Raw genomic sequence first — 22,022 nt, 5'->3', positions numbered from 1 at the left:
TTTGTCTGTTTGCTGATGATTTCATGGCCCTTCTGTCTCTCGTGTGACCTGCTCTGTCAGTCAGTGTGCCTTTCACCTGCTCCCTAGGTTTTCTTTTTTTCTTTTTGATTGATTAGAGCCCTAAATATTTTTTTTGAAAAAAAAAAACCCACTAAATATAATTTCAGCATCTTATATAACCATGTAGGTTTAAATTTTTTTTAATTTTTAAAAAATTATTTTCTTGACGTTTTAAAATTGAAGTTTAGTTGTACAATATTGTTTAAGTTACAGGTGTACAAGATAGTGAGTCGCCATTTTTAAAGGTTATGCTCCATATATAGTTATTAGAAGATACTGGCTGTATTCCCTGTGCTGTGCGGTATAGCCTTGTAGCTTTTTCGTTTTATACGTAGTAGTCTGTGTCTCTTAACCCCCTGCCCCCGCCTCCCCTCCCCCCTTCCCTCTCCCCACTGGAAACCACTAGTCTGTTCTCTGCATCTGTGAGTCTGCTTGCTTTTCGTTGTGTTCACTAGTCTGTCGTATTTGTTAGATTCCCACCTGTTCCCCTTGGTCTGGTGGGAGGCACAAGGGTGCCAGGAGGTCGGTTTGGAGAGATTGGGCCCCTTTCACTGCCCCAGGACACGTGTCCTCATCACTTCACTGCCCACCCTGGTGCACTGGAGCCGACGGTGGTGTGCAAGGAGCACAGCGAGCCTGCAGCGCATCCTTTATCCTTTATCTTCTATCCATGATAAAGACCCAGAAGGACTGGCTGCCTTGGTTACAGGCTCAGCTGGGGCCAAACGGAAGGAGTTGTAACTGGACGCCGGCTCTTCCCCTGCTGAGCCTGGGACTGAGCTGTCACTGCGCCAGAGTCACAGAGCAGGGTTCATGCCTGCACCCCCTGCACAGCTGTTCCCTCCCCCCTGAGGGCAGCCGGGCTGCCACACAGCTGGTCCCGTGTGTGCGGGGAAAGTTCCTGGAGCTTCCAGACGCTCAGCGAATCCACACCGTCTCGGGCACAACTGCCTTGCCCGGAGCTCTTAATGTGAAAGGGCCGGTGCGACCCTGGAGCCGCTGACGTGTGGGAGCGGAGAGGGGAGTGACCGGGACGCCGCCTGGGTGTCCGTGCCTCCGTCCTGACCCGTCCAGTCCCCCGTTCCGCTCCGCGATGGCACTCCCGGGCCCGCGCCCCGCTGCCATCCCGGAGGGCGAGGAGGTACCCCCGGCGGCCTGTAACGGGGAACACCGGGCGCCCTGCGGCCAGGATGAGAGGGCCGTGTCCAGGCTGCAGCGCAGGCACAGCGACGTCAGGGTCTACAAGGAGTTTTGTGACTTCTACATCAAATCGTGAGTGCCCCTCCCAGCCCTCTCCTGGGGCTCGGGTTCCCTGCCTTGGGCTTTGACATCACCCCACCTTCAGTGGGGCCTTCCGGGGTGGAGCGGGCGTCCAGGATGAAATGCAGAAACGGAGGAGGAGAGCGCTGCCTTCTCGCTGCCCGTGCAGCGCTGAGGTCTCCCTGTTGGGAGCTGGGGGTGCCTGGGGCCTCCAGGGACTCATTAGCCAGAAGGAGCATTTAACGGCCTGATTCTCTGTTTCCACCCATCCTTTCCCTGCGCTTTTGCAACAGATGTTGCTTCTCTTTACAACTCCTGAGGAGCTCTGTTTAAGACTAATTGGGCAATTATAATTACACTGTAACCAAAATACTTCATAAACTGTCACGACGCTTTTAGGGTTTACATTTCTGCACTTTAATGCTCGAGGTTTTGCTTTGCACGCTTCGATAAACGAGGCACTTGAACAAGGGAAAGCTCGAGGAAGTCAGGTTTTCTGTGTGCAGCTGATGTGTGGAAGCAGGTCGGCCAAAGCAATTCTGACCAGACAGTTACGAAGGCTTTTCTGTTCCCCAAGGTTTACGTTTCCCGACGTGGAAGTCCTTTTTTGAAAAATTAGCCTATTAATTATAACTAACCAAGTGACAGCTCTATCATCCCTGACTTTTAATAAGTAGCTTGTATCATCTGTGTTAACTGTGACAGTCACTGTGGAAAGAATGTGTGTGTCAGTTTTCCATCCATGGGATGTTGGCCATCGGGGACACTGTGCCTGCAGGGTCGGGGGTGTATGGGAACTCTCCGTATCTTCCGCTCAGTTTTGCTGTAAACCTAAAACTGCGCTAAATACAGCCCATTAAAAAAATACACAGTGCCAGAGGGTCAGAGACAAGAGAGAAAGGGAAATAGTGTGAACAGTTGAGTAGGTGGGTGAGACTATTGGTTGGTTGGTTGTTTTCCTGGAAGTTTCCTCTAATGTTCTGTTTCTTTTCCTGCTTGTTATTAAAATGAGTACTTCTTCAAAAATACATATTACTTTATCTCTAAAACTACTTTATTTTTCCTGTGTGTGGGGAAAGGTTGTTTGTATAATGTGTCTATTTTCTAACTCTTTGAGTATTTGAACTTGAATGTAAATGGTCTATAGTGTAATGAGTATAAATAGGTCATTGATAAACATTTTGATCTTGGGACCCGTTTACATTCTTAAAGCAACATTGAGGTCTCCAAATAGCTTTTGTTTTATCAGCATTTACTGTATTAGAAAATAAAACTGAGAAAAATTTAAGTATTTACTAGTTCATTTAAAATAACAATAAGCTCATCGCACATTAATAATATTAATACATATTAATATTCATTATGTTTTTATGAAAATTGTTTCCAAAATGAGAAAACTTGGGGGGAAGAGTGGCATTGTATTACATTTTTGCAAATCTCATTAATGTCTGTCTTGGTAAAACTGTTTCACCTGCATTCATCCTTCTGCAATATGTTGTTTCACATGAAGTTTATAAAGAAAATGTGGCCTCCCACAGAGATGTGGGAAAAGGGAGGACATTTCCACCCGGCGAGGGTCACTGATCTAGGAAATCATGAGTCAGGATGTTCCAGGATTTCTTCTTTTGTAGGTCTCCTGGGGTTCTACTAAAATCATTGAGAATTTGGTGACTCTTCTGAGAAAGTTTTAAAGTAATAATAAGGCTTCCTATTTGAGTAGCATCTTCTGGTTTCCAAAGTGGTTTTATATGCTTTTTCTTATTTTGTCCTCAAAATGGTCCTAGGCCCATGGGGGCAGCTGTGGGCTGAGCACACCTCGTCGACGGATGCCTGTGGATGCTGGCCCCCACTTTGGAGAAGGGGGCAACAAGCCTTTCCAGAGCTTTGATAAAACTACCGCTGTTCGTCTGGCTTATGGCAAAGCCAGGTGACGAAGGGAATTGATGGGCTTTTCTCCCTGATCCCAGTAACTCTGCAGTGACAAGTAGAAAAGTTAATTGAGCATGAGACTCAGGTCAGGTTTGCCACAAGCAGTGGGGCTGCCTCCCTTCCTTCCTCTTCTGGTGGCTTTGATTGAGTTTTGCTTGGTGTGGGGTTGTGAACAGGCGCTTCTGGTGGAGTGTGAATACCACAGGGCAGGATACTGCTGGGTGAGAGCTTTGGAGGAAGAGGGCGGGGTTGTCTTCCGCTGGGGTAGAGGGGGGTGGAGCGTGCGCCGCTCCAACCTTGCTAAGGAAGCAGCGAGATGTAGGCTGTGATGGGACGGGGCAGCCCGTCTGCCTGTGGGATGGACCCCCGCCCACCTGCCGCCTGGGGGGCTGGGAAGGTTCGTCGGCGATGACTTCCCCAGGTGGGCTGACAGGGTGTCTGGGTGGACAGAAGCTGCCCCAGGGCCGGCCACAGAGCAGAGCGTGCGCTCTGAGTGGGGTCTGGATATCTGAAAATAAACTTGCAAACCACGAAGCTGGCTGGGCCAGTGCCTGCTCTGCCTGGGGACCTTCCCACCTGGAGGCCATTCCTTTATGTGAGATTCAGAGTAAGCAGTGGTCTGGTCACGGGCTTGACTGTATACTTTTCCTCCAGGCTGCACAGGGTTGGGTGGGACGTGGGCCTTTACTGGAAGCACCCGCGTGTGCTGGGGTCCAGGGGGACCCCGGCCCGGACTCACCAGCCAGGGTCTCGTAGAGGATCCTCTCACGTCCTCTCAAGCATTTGACCTGATGCCATCATCTGGCTGTGACTCGTGGGCGGGGGACCTGGATTCTGGGCCTGTGTCTCCTGCGAGCTGGACAGCTTTGCAAGGTTGGGCTCGTTGGTCTCTGGACCTGCACTTCACCATCTGTAAAATGATCTTCAGAGTGGACAATTCTGTGCTTTTAAGATACATTTTGTAATATTAGTGTTCAACGTTTGTCTTCCCAGTTGGATTATAGGGCTAAGGCGTTTGGCGGGTTGTAGAGCCACTGAAGCTGCGTTCGGCAGGCCCTCACGGCGGGTGCGAGGGGGCCTGCGTCTGGCCGGGCCTTCAGCGCGTCCGGACCCACTTGAGGGGGACTTAATGAGGCCACTGGCCAGGCTGTCGGCTCAGCCCTGAGGCGGCTCTCGGTGCCCCCTGCATCCCTGCCTCCTGGAAGGCGGCGTGGGTGCGGCGTGGGCATTTGGCAGGGGACTCAGGAATGTCGGCGAACCAGAGGGTCTGCACCCCGGACGCCGGGTGGGGTTGAGACCTTGGGTCGCAAGCGGGAAAGTGGGCTTTATGGACAAGATACGATTGTTGTGGCCTCAGACTGAGCTCCCGGGAAGGGCCGCCGTCCGTGACCTATGTCCCTTGTGTGTTGCAGCAACATGGCCAATGCCCTGGCCAACGCCAGCTGTGAGCGCTGCCGGGGAGGCTTCGCGCCCGCCGAGAAGATCGTCAATAGCAACGGCGAACTGTACCACGAGCAGTGCTTCGTGTGCGCCCAGTGCTTCCAGCAGTTCCCCGAGGGCCTCTTCTATGAGGTGGGTACTGGCGGGCGGGCGGCGTGCGCGAGGGCAGGGGTGGCCCTCGGCAGTGACGCTGGCGGGTGTCTGGGGCTCGCCCGCCGGCCCTTCAGGTGCCCCCCGCCCCGCCCCAGCACGGCCCGCTTCCTCTTGCCCCACAACTCCCAGCACCTGTGTCCTAAAGGGGCTCTTGTTTGGGGAGGAAGGGGGCACCCCCTCCGTATCCAGCTCTTCTCTGTGTCTCCTCTTCTTCCCCAACACTTGTTCTCCCTGATTCTGTGGTGTCACCACGTGGCCCGTGCTCACTTGTGTTCATTCTGACCAGTCCTGGAACCCCCTTCTCACGTCTGCTTTGGGGGTGCTGGTCTAGGGATGACCCCGAACTGTGAGCGAGGACGACAGTGTGTGTGTGTGTGTGTGTGTGCGCGCGCGTGCGCGCACGTGTGTGATCACCTCCTTACGCGTTTGCATGTGTCTCTCTATGTGATGATACGTATACATAGAGTTATGGGATGCCCAGAGATGGCCACTGTTTGATTTCTCCTTCTACCAAGCAGATTTTAAACTTTTTCTGTGTTACAGGCCATTCCTGAGGAAGGAACGGTGGTTTTTAAAGGTCATTAGTAAGTCAGTTGTTGGCCAACTCGACAGCATTTTCCCATAGAAACAGTGCCCCTGGGAGGGAAGCTCCCGGCCAGCCTGCGGCGCAGCATGTCGAGACACAGCTCAGGGAACACCGTGTTATTCACTCAAACGCATTTTTCCAGCTCCTGCTGTGTCCCAGAAACACACGTTCCCTACGACAGAAACCTGTGCAATGGGAACGAGAATCTCTCTTTCCGTGAAGGGCAATGGCTTTCGGGCTGGGAACGGCAGGGGACAGTTTGGGGGGCTGAGCGGAAGAGGGGACCCAGTGACCCACAGCCGGAGGGTGGGGCTGCCCTGGGTGCTGAAGAGGGTGAGGGGAGCAGGGGGAGAGGGGGTGGGGCGGCGGCTGAGGTCTCATGAGGCTCTCTGGCCCCTAAGCCGGAGCAGGGAGGTCAGACCCAGGGCACACTTACGGGGCTCCAGGGAGCCGGCCCCGAGCAGACGTTGGTCTCCACACCCCGGAAAGCCTTTTCTTCCTTGAGGTCCAGAGAGGCTGAAATGCGCTTGCTGACAGCAGATGAGTGACATAAATGGGATGCGAACCTAGTTTGGTCCCTAATATCCGACACGGTGTTCTTTCCCTGACGTACGCTTTGCCAATCTAAGATCTTTTTATTGAAATGCGTAATTATGACAAAGGCTTAGGAGAGAGATTCCAGGGGAGCAACAGAGAAGAAAGGCAGGCTCTGTTATTTCCATGGTCCGCCGTTCCCTCTCTGTCGCCTTCTCTTTCCCATGCTGTGCGTCTGCTGGCCCTGTCGTGCGGCAGCACCGGGTGATGAGGGGAAGCAGGCGGCGCGCGCAGTGCCGTCGGTTAGCCGGCCCCGGACTCGCTCCAAGCAGGGTCCCCGTCCCCGCACTGCGGGCCCTCTGTGCTGCATGGCCCGTCGCTGTGGGGCGTCCCGTGTGTCGTAGGGTGTTAGAGACGTCCCTGGCCTCCCCTTACATACGCAGTTGTGACAGCTGGAAGTACCTACACACATTGCCGGCTTTCCCCTGGGGAGCACAGCCACCCTCGGCCGCGACCTGCTGCACTAACACCTCTTCCCGTAGGTAATGAACTTCCCTGTGCTGGCCGCAGGTTGGTTCTAAATGGCTCGTTCCCCAGGCCGTGTACGCAGAGCCCTGCACAGAACAAGACCTCCCTGTGGTCTGTCTCTAAGAATCTGACTGCAGTCAGAGTGAATTCTTGTGCCATAAAATGTATTTAGAAGGTACTTCTAGAAAGAACTCGCTTAAGAAAGACCCTAAAGAAAGCATACACCTTCTTGTGTAAATTGGCACAGGGAGATAAGTACAGGCAGACCTCAGATAGTGTGGGTTTGGGTGCAGACCACCCAACAAAGCGAGTACGGCAATAAAGCGAGTCGCACGAATCTTTTGGTTTCCCAGAACATAGAAAAGTTATATTCACACTGTATGTAGTCTATTAAGTTGCAGTGGCGTCATGGCTGAAAAACAACATACACACCTTAATTTAAACTAATGCTGTCGGAAAAATGGCGCCGGCAGGCTCGCGGGAAGCAGGGTTGCCACAAGCCTTCAGTGTGTAGAAAACACTATCTGCGAAGTACAATAAAATGAGATGTGCTTGTACGCATCCTTGGGCAGCTCATCACTCAGCTGTAATGAAAATACCGTCGTCATTTACCAGAAGCCAAGGCATACTTTCTGTGTAGTAACTAGAACCGGCTCCCCAAACTGAAATTCAGTTTTCTCTTTTAAAAGATTCTACTTCTACATTTTAATTTTAAATAACTTTTAATTACTAATGATTATGAAAGTTATCCATCTTTTTTTAAAATATAAATTTATTTATTTATTTATTTTGGCTGCGTTGGGTCTTTGTTGCTGCACACGGGCTTTCTCTAGTTGCGGCTAGCGGGGGCTACTCTTCGTTGCAGTGCGCGGGCTTCTCATTACGGTGGCTTCTCTTGTTGCGGAGCACAGGCTCTAGGCACGTGGGCTTCAGTACTTGTGGCTCGAGGGCTCTAGAGCGCAGCCTCAGTAGTTGTGGCGCACAGGCTTAGTTGCTCCGCGGCACGTGGGATCTTCCTGGACCAGGGCTTGAACCTGTGTCCCCAGCATTGGCAGGCGGATTCTTAACCACCGCGCCACCAGGGAAGCCCCCAAAAGTTATCCATCTTTTAACTTTATCCATATCGGAAGACAGTGATCAAATAAGAACAAAACACCGCGTGTGATTCGTGATCCTTACTTTGGTGTTGCGGTTAAATCTTGAGAGGGAAGCCTGTCTTCCTGGGCTGTCGGTGTTGCCCATCATTCTCCAATAACGTGGAGAGGTGTTTGTAAAACGGCCAAGTCGCAGGCGGTTGATGAAATGCCATTTCCAGGGGGAAACACCCATTTGGCCTCCAGGCCCTGACACTGTGTGTGGCCATGACACCACTTCCTAAATCTCATTTTGTGACATCAGGGATTTCCTCCAAAAGGATTATCTTAATTTTTCCCCAAAGGAAATGGTTTGTGAAATAAAGTGCGTTCCAGAGTGACGTGATTCCAGAAAAGTTACCGACAGGATGGAGCGGGGGAGGCCAGGCAGCCTGCCCAGCTCGGCTCAGGACACCTCACCTTTCTCTCTCCTTAGTGTGAATTCCCCCAATGTGACCCCCGCCCCCCCATCACAAATGCATAACAGGAAAGTCCAATTTGTGGTGAGTGATTTAGTGGGAAGACTTTACAAAGAGGTTACTTCCCTGGTTTCCTCTAATATGGAAGGAATAGTGATTCCTCAGGAAGCTGGACCCTGGGGGCAAGGCTGGTGGGCAGGAAACCTGGGAAGACTTCTCACATCTGCATGTGGCTGGAGGTGAGACCATCAGCACAGTTTCCAATTCTGAGCTTTCTTTAAAGCGGCAGGATTCTTCTTTTCCCCCAAAGAGAATCTTCACGGAACTCCAGACCAAACTTAGAACCATTAAAAGCAGGGCTGTTCTTGGCCAGGGTCCCCTCCCCATCCTGGCGGGTCGCGGGCTTCTTTGGCATTTTGTTAAACGCTGCGAATTTGGAGCATTAATTTTTCTTATTCTACAGACTTGTTCTATGATAAACCAGTTCTGGGTTGTACCTAGAAAGACAGTATTCCTGGAAGTTTGATTCTTCCACCTTGACGCGTTCTGACGTTTCTTCTTTTCACACCCTAGAGTTTTACTTTGGATCAGCCTCCAGCCTTTCTCCTGCGCTCAGAAGTCGAGCCAGAGTGTGTCTGATCATTTCTACGTGCTTAGAAAAGAGGCAGCTCGCTCTAGCAAAAGAAGCTCTCCCTTTTCAGAAGTCTTCATTTGGGGGAGCACACCCCGGGAATGCAGGGGGGGTTGCCATAGGGATGGTTTCAAGGGCCCATTTCTGGACCCTCAGATTCTGGTCTCAGGGACTGCTCATCCTAAAATCGGTTTGCCTGATGGTATTTTTGTATTCCCGATAGCGCTTAGTCCTCGCCCTTGACGAAAGGAAGGGATGTGAAATCCTACTCTGACAAATTGCTCTAGGACCCCAATCAGAAGAGATTTGGGGAGGGGTCCCTAAACCCACAGGGCTACCCACCTTTCCCGGCCTTATGTGTTCTCTTGCTAAGGATGCAGCCCAGCTGAGGAGCCGTATCGGGTGTTCTGTATGCAGATAGATGGCAGGTTTGGGAATGTGGGGAGTCGTCGTGACAACGGTCTTTTAGGACTTTGCCCTAATCTCGTCCCCTAATTTCAAAAGGACTCATTGTTTTAAGGCAGAGAGAGGCGTGCAGAGAGGCTGCAGAAGGGCGGGCGTGGTGGGAGCCGAGCAGAGCAGGCGTGCCGCTCACCGGGCCGAGCAGGTCGCGGTCCAGCCGGGCTGCGTCTGCGTCCGTCCACGGCAGGGTCCTTAAGCCCCACTGTGTCCTGCCCGCATGAATCACAGCTTTAAAGACTTATTCCAACCACAACCGGCCCTAAGCTTTTCAGTCTTCTACTAACAAATACAGCATATATGCCAACTGCTGGCCTCCTTTTGCTTTGTTTTTTTAAGCAATATGTGTCTTTCTCTTTTCATTAAATGCAGAGTCATTGCTGATCATTTCTTTTATTTTTCTCCTTACACTTGATTTTAATGGGTCTCAAAAGTCTGTGACAGATCTTTGATCGAGTTATTTCCATCGAAAATACTGATTTTAAAAACTGATCAATTAAAACTGCCACTCGGGCGTGCACACAAGCCACAAAACGCTATCCTTCTGAAGGCTTTACGACGCCTTGTTACCATTACCCAGCCTTTCACTAGTAAACTTAAGTGGCAAATTGAGACAGTTTGAGTCTCCTTCCTCCACTGAGCAAGACGAGGTGGCAGGTAAAAAGTTGATCATTTCTAAGTACAGTTATTTCTGCATTTTTATATTACGTTTCTTTAAAAACTTACTGCTGAAAGCTCGATATCAGATTTCTATGGATGTACACAATATATGCTCAGTAAAGGAACACATCTCACTTATAAATAACTTCTGCTTTGGGCTACAGGTTACAATGCACTGCGACGCAATATTGAGTAATAGTGTATAGAGTTAATACCTTCTGTTTGTAACTTTAAAAAATAGACTCATTGGGCTTCCCTGGTGGCGCAGTGGTTGAGAGTCTGCCTGTGGATGCAGGGGACACGGGTTCGAGCCCTGGTCTGGGAGGATCCCACATGCCGCGGAGCGGCTGGGCCCGTGAACCACGGCTACTGAGCCTGCGCGTCTGGAGCCTGTGCTCCGCAACAAGAGAGGCCGAGACAGTGAGAGGCCCGTGCACCGCGATGAAGAGTGCCCCCCCCCCCGCCCCGCTCGCTGCAACTAGAGAAAGCCCTCGCACAGAAACGAAGACCCAACACAGCCAAAAATAAATAAATTTATTTAAAAAAAAAAAATAGACTCATTAAATGTATCAGAGCTCATTCATTTGAGCTTAAAAATGAAGTAAGACTTTTTCTGGCACAAGATAAATCTGCTTTGCCCGGATGCCAGTTAAGCTGTAGGGGATATGGTCAATAAATTGAATGAGCTAAATCTGCAGCTAATTTCCATAATTGAGGAGATTGAGTTGACAACTGGAACATCATTAAGCATGGATTTTGATAATCAAACAATATGTGATTTTGACAAATAACTTGTAAGGAGCTCAGAGATTCAAAGGAACGCATTATATAATTCCCATGACTTATTTACATGAAAAGGGTACAAGCAACCCCCAAAATAGAAAATAAATCTAGAATTAATGTTGAACCCTGAGTCTTCCAGTGGTCAGTCATCTTCATCCGTGGAAGCATGAAGTAATGGTGAGGGTAAAGAGTGGCCCTGCTCATCTCATTAGGGTTTGCTTCTCATGTAAATAATTAAATAGTGAATAAAATGTAACATTCGTAACATACCTATGTTTTCATCATTTGTATACCAATAATCATTGTAATGACAATCCAGAAGAAGAAGAATGTTAACCTTTAGGGCGTTATGGATTTGGAAAGTAAAACAAATTTTAAAGTTTCACAATACATTTTAATTGCAGAGAAATATGGTAGGATGACCAGTTAAAGACCTTGGTGGAAAAACTATTGTAGCATAAAACTTTTGGGGGGAAATGAAAGGAAAACAGTTCAAGGAGAGAAATGAAGGATAAATTTTCCACCTGTAGGAAAAGGATATTTTTTTAAACGGGTTTTGGCCCCATTTAAAAATGTTTATTTTTTTAAAATATGCTAGCATATTTACTGTTCGTAAGTACGTATTTTCAACGTGGGGGGAGGTTTGTACGTCTGTGCACATTTTCCGGGGGGGTGTCTGTGGGAGGAGCTCACCCTTCTCTGGGGGCAGAGGATCAGTTCTGGCCTCAGCGGGTCTTTCCTGTGCCCACACTAGGTGCCAGGAAGGTACCAAAGTGTGTCTGCCTTTACATATCTCAGGAGGATTACAGATTCTGGGCAGAGCTCTAGTCCAGAAACCTCTTTCCTACAGTCTCCGCAGAAAAATTCCATTCATCCCGGGATTGTTTTCTATTTACAAGTCGCTGGTACTTTCTGTTTCAGTTTGAAGGAAGGAAGTACTGTGAACATGACTTTCAGATGCTCTTTGCTCCCTGCTGTCACCAGTGTGGTAAGTTCCACTGCCCAATGCACGGTGAAAAGTAAGTTTCCTTCAGAACGACCTCATAGCACGTGCTCATAGGAAGGAAAGCGTGCAGGTGCGGTGTTTTGTCAGCCCTCTTCCCGTCAGTAATGTTAATGACGCTTCTCAGGGCCTGTAGGGTGAACGTAAGCCCAGGACTCACCGGACTTCTGTTCGATGCCCCGTAGGATTCCTTTCTTCCCTGTCAGTGCAGCCCGGGCGGCCTCAGCGGGGACCTTGAGACGCGCAGGGGTGGCCTGCGTGTCACACAGCAGGAGAGACTGGGGGCACCGAGTAGCATGCTGACAAGGTTGAATGAAGGAAGAAATTAAGTACGTGGCACAAGAAAACGTGCAGTGGATTTCTGTTTTCTGCGTCCATGACCAGAAAAACACAAAAAGACCTTCGGGAGAGGGAGAGCCCGGTACCTCCTCTGGAAAAGCAGATTCAGAGATGTGATAGACAGCCTGAAAGTGTGGCAGCTACAGAACCCAAAACAAGGACTCAAATGACACGGAAGCACTTTTCTAACGTAGCGCTTTGTGCGGGAGCCGCACACGTGGGGAAAGGGGCGGCTGAGGGCGGGGAGGCTGCGCTGCAGCCCGTGTGCTCCTCTCCGCAGGGGAATTCATCATCGGCCGAGTGATCAAAGCCATGAACAACAGCTGGCACCCCGAGTGCTTCCGCTGTGACCTCTGCCAGGGGGTCCTGGCAGACATCGGGTTTGTCAAGAGCGCCGGGAGGTAGGAGCAGGGCACCCTGTCACCCGTCGGGCACGGGTGGGCAGAGTGACGCTCTGCGCTCGCGCGTGCTCCCTGGGGCCTCGGACACGGAGTCGGGGCATGGGGCCTGGTGTCTGCGGGAGAGGCTACCACAGGGAGTTTCTCAGCCATCAGTCTGGTCCTCTGGGAGGGATAAATAACTCTCCGTGTGAAACGTCGGGGCTCGGTTCTGCTCTCTTAAGCCCAGCGGTGATGTTTAAAGAAATGGTTTCTTTAATTTCTTTTCATAGATATGGGAATCTTTTTTTTTAATTATTAGGCAGAACCTTAGATCTTAAATTTAAGCTTCTAAAGCCGTTCTGGCTCTGTTTAGACATCTGTGTCGCCCCTGCCATAACCGAGAGAAGGCCCGAGGCCTCGGCAAGTACATCTGCCAGAAGTGCCACGCCATCATCGACGAGCAGCCTCTGATATTCAAGAACGACCCCTACCACCCAGACCACTTCAACTGTGCCAACTGCGGGTACTGCAGTGTCTTCCTTTTCATTGTACAAACGGGGGGAACCAGGGGTCACGCTGATGTGTAGTCTTTCTGTTACTCTGGCACCCAGATCGGTTTCCTTCAACTTTTAATCTGGGAAACGTTCAAACTGTAGAAGAGTCTGGAGACTAATACCTAGAGAAGCGCCATACCCTTCGTTCAGTTTCACCAGGCAACATGTTGCCACATTTGTGTGTGTGCGTGTACACGTGAACATGTACACATACCTTTAAATAGTCAGCTCGTGTTAGAATATCCCTAAGGATTCCCACAACTGTTTTTCATAACCACGTTCTTCCAGTCCAGGATCCCCCCACAAACAAAAAACTTAAAAAGGTCTTATCTTGGTACGTGCATAACAGGGTGTGACGTTAGAGTGTTATCTTAAATTACATTCGTTACTTTTGCTGTATTTACACCTAAAGGGAATTTTTTTTTTTTTCCTCAAAAGCTCATGATAAATTGTTAGGCTGTGAGCTTCGGAATCTGCCTTCTAATATAAGAACTTAGTGGAAAAGATACTTTACTGTAGTCGGCGTGACCATCCGTGCTAAGTTACGGTAGGGAGTGGAGAGCTGGGGTGAAGGCTGACAGACAGCTTCTTTTGGGAGTTCAGTTTCTACCTTATCTCGTTCTCTTGCCTGTCCTCCCTCGGTTCATCGTTCATGAGCACTTCTAAAGAATCGTTTAAACCCGATGAAATTCATCTTGATTTGGGGCCATCTCTGTTTATTGACTCAGGAGACTGAAAATAGTAGTGAACGTAAGCATTTGGAGGAGGGCCGGTCTGAGCATTCCGTCTGTGTATTTTCTGTTCACCTAAAACTACTCTTAGCAGCTTGCTAGTGAGCGTCAGTAAGTGGAGCTAGTCTCCAAACTCCTCGGTTATTTTGGGAGGATAACATCGGCGGGTCTGTCCTCACGCCTGGGATACTCCTCCCCAGCGTTTAAGGAAGACGAGGGACTCTGAAGTGACGGCAGACAGGGGACGGTAGCTGTGGCCGGCGCGGTGGTGTGTGGCCGGCTTGTCAGCACCGCACGAGGCGGAGGTTTGGATATGAATCTGAAGCCTGTTCAAGCGTCTTGATCAGACTACTCTGACCACCTCCGGGGGGAGAAAAGCAGCTACAGGGGTCGTTGCGGGTTCTCTTCGGAACCGCGGAGGCACAGGGGCTGCACCGACTGCCTGCCCGCCTCGCCGCGGTGCTGCTCAGCGGGTCCCTTTCTCATGGGCAGGAAGGAGCTGACCGCCGACGCCCGGGAGCTGAAGGGGGAGCTGTACTGCTTGCCGTGCCACGACAAGATGGGGGTCCCCATCTGTGGCGCCTGCCGCCGGCCCATCGAAGGGCGCGTGGTGAACGCCATGGGCAAGCAGTGGCACGTGGAGGTGAGTTCCCTGCGGAGCGGTGACCGGGGCCCTCGCACGCCCGACGCTCAGGTGCGCTGGCGAGGCTGGGAGATGCTGAGGGGCACATGTGGACCTCGTGGAAGACTAAGAACATAGATTCTACACGGCTCTGTGACCTCCAAGTGGCGAGGCAAGCAGTGCTCTTGCCTCCTAGATCCTTGAGGCAGGAGGTGTCCTGGTCCAGCCCAGAGATGTGTCCCCACGCTCACCTCTGTCCTCACTCTGTGCTGTCGAGTCTAGGCCTCCGGATGCCTGGACGAAGGCCGGATGCTCTACAGGGTCACCTGTGGCCCAAGTGACATAAGCAGCCCAGGGTCTAGGCCTCCGGATGCCTGGACGAAGGCCGGCTGCTCTACAGGGTCACCTGTGGCCCGAGTGACATAAGCAGCCCAGGCTGTCACGTGTCTCCTCTGAGCTGCTTCAGCTTGGGTTTTGCTTCACTGTGTAAATAAAACATGGCGATCCAAGTATGACTAACGCAATTTCTTCCAGCATTTTGTTTGTGCCAAGTGTGAGAAACCGTTTCTCGGACATCGCCATTACGAGAGGAAGGGCCTGGCGTACTGTGAAACCCACTACAACCAGGTAGTGACGGGGCTCGTGGAATACTACGCACACTTGTATGGGCCTGAGCCTCTCAATACTTAAGTACAAGGAGAGCTCTGGGAAAACGTACGTTGGGCTCCAGCGATTGCTTTTTAACGTTTCATTTGGAAAATCATTTCAGGCTCACAGAAAGGTTGTAAAATAAAAAAATACAAAGAAAATACCTGTTTTACTCAGGTTTACTACCTGCTTCAGCATGTGTGTGTCCTGCCCTCTCTATGAACACGACACTTACGTGAATGCACGTTTCCTTATATACAAGTTTATGTACACATATAAACACATGCGTATTTTTTCTGAAGCATTTGATGATGAGTTCCCCATGGTCCTTTACTCCTAAATACTCGAGTGTACATTTCCCAAGAATACAGGAATCTCTTATGTGACCATGGTTACCTGTATTGATGACTTCAATCTGTCCGTTTCAGTTCTGTCACCTGACCCAATAAACTCCTTCTGGCCTTTTTTCCACTCCAGTACCAGACCCAGTGTAGGGTTTTCATGCTCCTTTAGCTTCCTGAAATCCAGAACATTTCCAGAGCCTTTGTTTTTGATCATGATGAAGAGTAAATTCTTTTCATTGTAGGAAGTAAAAACTAGTCAGTGAACTTTTGCTGATTCTCTCTCTAGTAATGGCAAATTCTGGGTTTAGGTAGCCAGCTATTTGTTTTTAAGTTGTACAAAGAACTGAAATTATTTATATTAAGTGTTTGGTGTTCTGATACTTAGTTGCAATTTTTCATTTTCAGCTATTTGGTGATGTTTGTTTCCACTGCAACCGTGTTATAGAAGGTGATGGTAAGTACCTGCAGCGGTTTTAACCTGTAGGGCACCGTTTTGACACAAAAACCCTTGGGTCGTGTGAAGATTGAAAAGGGTTGTTTGGACTGCGATGGTTGTCGGTTTCTTTTCCCAAGTGTTCTCCAGCAGGGAGACGCTAACTCCTGAGAGGTGGGCTGGCTGCTCCTTCATGGTGATACTTTAGGCCAGCGCCGTAGGGTCGTTACCATAGGAGCGGCCGACCCCAAGGCCTCTCCTCCTTGCAGTCCCTCCTTCCGGAAGCTGCAGGGCGTGTTTCTTGGGAGCACTTAGGAAGGGTCCCCTGAACCCTGGCAGTTATCTCTAGGTGTTTCCAGGGCCCGCCCCCTCGTCCCTGATTGACGTGGACGGGAAGGAAGCAGCTGTGTTTGCCAACAGGCGCAGCAAGTTCTGCCAGAAGCTTCCTGGCGAAGTTGCAGACATTCCTGCTGCAGCCTCTGAGCAGAGAGCCTAACTCGGCCAGTGCTCTCTGAAACACTGCCCGCGTGCCCTTCACGAAGGGGTGGGTTCGGGAAAGTGATCTCTAGTGCCTTTGGGAATAAATCTTATCCCCGCCCACGGGAGGCAGCTGCCAGGGGAGGGAAGCTCTTGCCCTAGTGCTGGCTTGGAAGACAGGCTCCTGCAGGCCGGTGAGTCAGCGTCTGGACTTTGTTTTAATTACCTGCCGTGCTAGGAAAGCCGGGCGCCCGTCACAGCTTGGCAGTTGGGCGGGGCTGGGGGGCGTCGGCGTGAAGATCTGGTACCTGCCGTTTGGATGCCTCACGGGTGAAGAAAACATTAACCACCAACACGGGTTGAAAAGACAACAGTGGTCTTCCCTAAGGGGAAGCCTACAGTCGTGGGAGACAAATGCAGAGCTGGGGTTGTGTGTTCTGACAACGTGACAAGATAAATTAATGAATAACATCGACTGAAGGTCAGTTAATGGCCCTGAAACTTTAGTGCCGTGTGTGGCTCTTCGGTGAGAAAAGCCCTCGAGGAGGGCACCCACCCCGGGAGGGGACGGGTGGGTGTGGTGAGTGACGTCCCCCTCCTGTCCCCTAGTGGTCTCCGCCCTCAACAAGGCCTGGTGCGTGCACTGCTTCTCCTGCTCCACCTGCAGCGCCAAGTTAACGCTCAAGTAAGTCTGCCCTCGGCTCCCGCGAGCCCCGCGACGAGCGCTTAGGGGACGCTGTTAACAGAGTTTAAAAAGAATGATCTGATGCCTTATTTCTTCTTTCTGTTCAGGCCTTCTAAGAGCAAAGCTTCTTCCTTTAATTGTTCCCTGTTTTCTCCTGTTCCTTCTCTGTCCTGCGCAAAGGGATAAGTTTGTTGAAATTGATCTAAAACCAGTCTGCAAACACTGTTATGAGAAAATGCCAGAAGAATTTAAGAGGCGACTTGCCAAACGGGAGAGAGAAGCAAAGGATAAGGACAAGCAGAAAAAGAAAAAGCCAGTCTGTTTGTAAACTTTTCTATCCCTCTGTCAGCATTTTCACTGCTTTCTCCTTTGGTTAGTCCTTTAGAATATGTTTTCATTCTGTTTTTGTCTCTTGCGTTTTTCGTTACTTTCGGGCATGTATCTGTAGCCAGGAGAGGTTGAAATAGAAGCATTTGTCCCATGTAGAGCTGGTCCTTCTGCCTAATTATTAAAGTTCCACACCTTGAGAAGGGTTCACACTTAACACTGTCTTGTACTTCACTTTTGTCCCTGAACCTGTAGACTCTCTCAGCTCGTTTTTTTAATCACAATATGGTATAGATTTTCTTTTTTCTTTTTCCAGTGGATTCAAAGGGAAGAATTCTAATCTCCTAATAGAGACTGGAAAAGTTTCAAAGTATTCTTGTCCGATAATTGCAGCTTTTAAAATCCTGGTTTTTGGTTTCTTTGCCTAGAATAATATAATTTGATCAATTCCAGTGTTGCATGTTCTAAGTTCTGTATTAAACTGAATCCTCTCAGCATGTTTCCCGTCTAAGCAGAGACCCTCTAAGGTACATAATAAGATACGGCATCTCTGGTGTGTGTATATGTGCTTTCATTCACTGCCCACATGCTGCTGGTTATGAACTCATTTTCTTGATGTTTTCAAACTCAATTGTATTCCTGATTTTTATGGGAAATATTTCAATCTTGGAAATTCTCTTAAATTGCTAGCATGATTGTCCCAGTTCCTTCATAGTACCATTGTGTTATGAGCTCTAAAAGTTTTTTTATTGTTTAAAATTAAAGAGGAATTAAAATTCAGATATAAGATTAAAACAACGTAAGGTTTGTTTAGCATTATCTCTGGGAGCAGGGATAATTTATTTCTTTCATCAAAAACATGGCGGTTTTAATAGCTTTTGTTCTAAGAAGACTTTGGGAGAACTTTTAACTCAATGGTACTATTTAAATCAAATTGCGAGTTGAAATGTAACATCATGTGAATAACTGTCAGCATTAGGATCTCTGAAAAACAGTAAAAATAATTCCCATGTGGTGCTTTAAAATAAAAGATTTTTCACTTTAAATGTGTGGTCAGGAATTAACTTTGTCATTAATGTTGTTCTTTAAAATTATATCAGCAGATATAATAATATGTCACAGCTGACAGCATATCACTGGACCTGTCCCAAATTTCACAGAAAATGAGCAAGTTGTAAAATTCTGCATTTGCTCCATTCACAATTAAGGACCCATGATTTCAATGGTGATAAGCGCTCATAACCGTCAGCTGGAGATGTATCACCCATAGCTAGGAGGCCGTCTCAACACCTGTCCACAATTGTTTTACAAGTGAATTGAGAGTGTGTATTGCCCTGGCTTTTTAAAAAGAGTTGAGTTCTCCGTACATATGCCATTCACAGATGTGACCACAGACCACAGGTCACAGATGTGACCACCTGGTCCACTTGTGCCCTTGAAGAGTGATTTAAAGCTTTCTGTCAGACAGCCAACCAAAATAACCTATATATTATGTTAGATTTTTTTCAAGATGCTTGTTAGTGTTGTGGGGATGGGAGGCCAGGAAAGATGAAACCTCACAGCTACATGATATAAAATACTAAGTAAGATGATTTTGCCTTCAGTAAAGAGAGGATCGTTCAAATTACAGAAATACAGTTCTTTGCTTTGAATGACTGTTCTTTAAAGTGCTCTCATGGTACTTTAAAATGTGATTGACTTTAATTATCTGAATTTTATTTACATTATATTCCCTGTATACTTAGCACAGACTAAAATGTATCGATAACATCCATTCTGTATTAGATAGATGTACAAGATCAATTTACAAGGGCAACTTCCTTCAAATGATATTGTGAATATTTTATGTTTACCATAATGATTAGAATTGAGATTAGAATTATAGTTTTTTGCTAATATGAATATAGATGTAATATGCATAGTGTCTTCATTTACTTCAGTAAAATTACTGCACGTTATTTGTCTGTCTGTATACAAATGTTGACTACATTTCCACTAATTTCTCTTTTTTTTATTATTATTGTTATCTTTAGGAATAAGTTTGTGGAGTTTGACATGAAGCCAGTCTGTAAGAAGTGCTATGAGAAATTTCCATTGGAGCTGAAAAAAAGACTTAAGAAGCTAGCTGAGACCTTAGGAAGGAAATAACTTCATCTTATTTTTTCTCTTCTCTGCAAAGATAAGAGATGACAACATTGCTTGACCTAATACACCCTTCCTTAAAGCTGTATTGCAAGAGTTGAGAGTGAAGAAGACCTATTGAATGATTTTCTTCATCTCCTTTTTCTCATTAAAAAAAGTTTGTGTAATCGTATTTAAAACATGGATGAGATCAAAATTTGCCTTTGTTAGTAACCCTTATCAATTTGAAATGGCAACTGTACTTAATAGCAAAAGAAACATGGTTAAGTGTTAAATTTTAATTGAGGTCCAAAAAGTTAAATATAACTTTTAAAAATGAAAGTAAGCAGTCAGCTTTTACGTGACTCAGATAAAAATATAAACACTATTTTACTTCGTATTCAAAAGCAAATTAATTGTAACTGCAGTTTGGGAGGATATAAGAAAGAAAAACAACCAACCAGGAAAAACAGACCTTATGGAGTCTTAGTGCATTTATCAAACTAGCGGCAAATGAACACACACATTACTAAGATAAGAAGCAAGTATATTCAGAACTACGTGATGGGGGGTTTTGTTGTTAGGGTTATAAATGCCTTAATTACTGTGCTTAGTTTTACATTTTGTTCTCCTTGTGAACTTCTTCACACAGTTACTTAACACAGTAGTTATAGCTGATAGTATTCCTTTTTAAATTTTGTGCAAAACAATTTATACTAGGTATCTGAAAATACAGTATACTTTACAATATTGGGGAAATGAAGTATTTTTTAATGTATTACAGCAATTATGCTTCTAAGGTTAAGGTCAAAGATGTAGTCTTAGAATAGGACATGAAATTAAATGTTATGTAGTTTGGAATGTATCACTTTAAAAAAAAGTGAATGTATATGTGTTGCTCTTATTGCCTTTATAACCAGCTAATATCTATGCTTTATACATAAACGAACTTGCCTTGCCTTAGGAAAATACATACATTAATCAGGAATTCTAGCTGTTTAACACCTTACAAGCTAAAAACAAGTGCACTGACTGAGATTTGTAAACTCAAATTCATTTACCACAGCCATGATTATATGTTAAACTTTTTTTCACTTTTTGGGGAAACACATTGAAATTAATTTCTGTAATCTTACTGGAAGAGAAGGATGTTGATGTGTGTTTCAAATTTTTCATTACAAATCTCATAATTAGATTTTATTTCCTATAAGTAGGAGGCATAAATGACACTTTTAAATTGCAAGAGGAATGTTTAGGTATCAATTTTAGGGTAAAAGTGGTGAATTACTTTACTTTGTAAAAAGTTTTATCCTGAAGTTTCTGGACCAGTCTTTCCTGATAAGCTTGTATGCAAAGCAAATTTTGTGAACATTTTTTAAATGTTGCTGCTGCTATGTTATCATGTAAAAGAAAATTGCCAAGGTGGACTTTGGGGGAAATTATTGGTTTTTCCAAAAATTGCTGAAATACTGTTTTACCATTAAAAAAAAAAATCTCAGGATGCTACCAGTCTGCCATTAACATATTTGTATGCATGTATTTTTTAAACATTTGTGCATGCACTTTACAGAGTAAACTGTATTTCAGTTAATTTATAACCAATTGCTTTATTTTTTAGTGTTCTTTTAGAGTTCAAAGAATTATCAGTGATTGAAGATAATCAATATATAGTTCAAGACTGTGCTTAGAAGTCTGAAACTGTCTTTGCATTTGACAGCAAGAATCAGAATCCCTTCAGCGTGCCTTTGTCAGCTAATATATGACCAGCAACAAAAATCTTCAAAGTATTTATTAAATACTATACTGTGGATACAGGCAGAATAGTGCAGGGTTTTCAGTCTGGGGGTCTCGATGCCAAATTCCTAAATGCTCTCCCACCAGAAATTTGGAGCAGAAGGCGCCCATTTGCCTGTGTTTCTAATCACTGGGAAGAGGCATGGGCTGAACTGCTGCTCGGTTCACGTCTCTCCTGTAGCAGAGGTCCCACTGCTCACCCCTCTCATAAAATACGAGTTCGTATTTCCTGCAAGTCTGCCTCATTAAGCCTCCAAGGCTGTGGGGTGTTTTATCCAGACACACACCTTCTCCGCTGTAGGGGACACAGAGCCCTCACTCGTGGGGGGAGGAAGGGCTGAACAGTTGTCAGTGGACGAGAGGATGGACTTGCTTACTTCACGGTGTTTCGCACGGCTTCCTCTGGCCGGAGAGAAACTCAGGCTAGTGAGCGAATCTTGGCTTAAAATCCTACAAGGCCGTTTGAAATAATTCACTGTTTACCGCTTCTAGGTGGTCTTTTTCTTATCAAGCCTAAGATAATTGGGAAAACGTTTGGGTACAAGTCAAACGTTCTTTGGATCATGTTCAAAGCCTTATTAACATTGTAACTGATGGTAGATCATTTTGCCTCATTTATTTGCCAAAATAGCAATTTCTAAATCAAGGAAATTTTGAGGTCGGCTTACAGCATTGTTATTGTATTTCATTTTAGATTGTAAGCTCAGTGGCAGGGACACTATGTCAATAATTGTGTTTTTATATAGCAACCAGTGCAGTATACTCTTGGTGCTTAATAAATGTTCATAATTGTTAAAAATAACTGTTGTGTTTTGCTTAACTTGAATGGCTTTGAGACATGGAACCATGAGAACATAGGACTAGTGCTTAAGAAAGCTGTTTTGGAAACAACCTAAGCGTCCATCGACGGATGAATGAATGAAAAAATGTGGTCTGTATAACAGTGGAATATTATTCAGCCGGAAATAAGACGGGAGTCTTGCCATTTA

The 22,022-nt window shown here is 47.0% G+C and overlaps 1 protein-coding gene across 7 annotated transcripts in view; it reads left to right on the top strand.

Moving 5' to 3' along the window:
* LIMS1 (LIM zinc finger domain containing 1) overlaps window positions 1–21,835 on the top strand; it is a 94,296-nt gene extending 72,461 nt beyond the window's left edge. For 3 of the 7 annotated variants that reach the window (XM_019931302.3, XM_019931303.3, XM_004317751.4), the window contains exons 2-10: window positions 4,662–4,821; window positions 11,497–11,563; window positions 12,198–12,318; window positions 12,671–12,820; window positions 14,075–14,225; window positions 14,739–14,831; window positions 15,602–15,650; window positions 16,716–16,791; window positions 19,152–21,835. In XM_019931302.3, coding sequence (XP_019786861.1) covers window positions 4,662–4,821; window positions 11,497–11,563; window positions 12,198–12,318; window positions 12,671–12,820; window positions 14,075–14,225; window positions 14,739–14,831; window positions 15,602–15,650; window positions 16,716–16,791; window positions 19,152–19,266 — 982 coding nt within the window. In that variant the 3' untranslated portion in view covers window positions 19,267–21,835. Of the gene's footprint in view, window positions 1–861; window positions 1,333–3,539; window positions 3,671–4,661; window positions 4,822–11,496; window positions 11,564–12,197; window positions 12,319–12,670; window positions 12,821–14,074; window positions 14,226–14,738; window positions 14,832–15,601; window positions 15,651–16,715; window positions 16,792–16,971; window positions 17,164–19,151 lie in introns of those variants that run through there. The other 4 variants (XM_033838613.2, XM_019931301.3, XM_073790930.1 and 1 more) reach the window with 4 other exon arrangements.
* Window positions 21,836–22,022: the final 187 nt, after the last annotated feature.

The sequence above is a fragment of the Tursiops truncatus genome, chromosome 14 (assembly GCF_011762595.2).
Source record: "Tursiops truncatus isolate mTurTru1 chromosome 14, mTurTru1.mat.Y, whole genome shotgun sequence".
NCBI classification, from domain to species: domain Eukaryota; kingdom Metazoa; phylum Chordata; class Mammalia; order Artiodactyla; family Delphinidae; genus Tursiops; species Tursiops truncatus.
The sequence above is the reverse complement of the archived record's forward strand: the minus strand, read 5'-3'. Positions and strand labels throughout refer to the sequence as shown.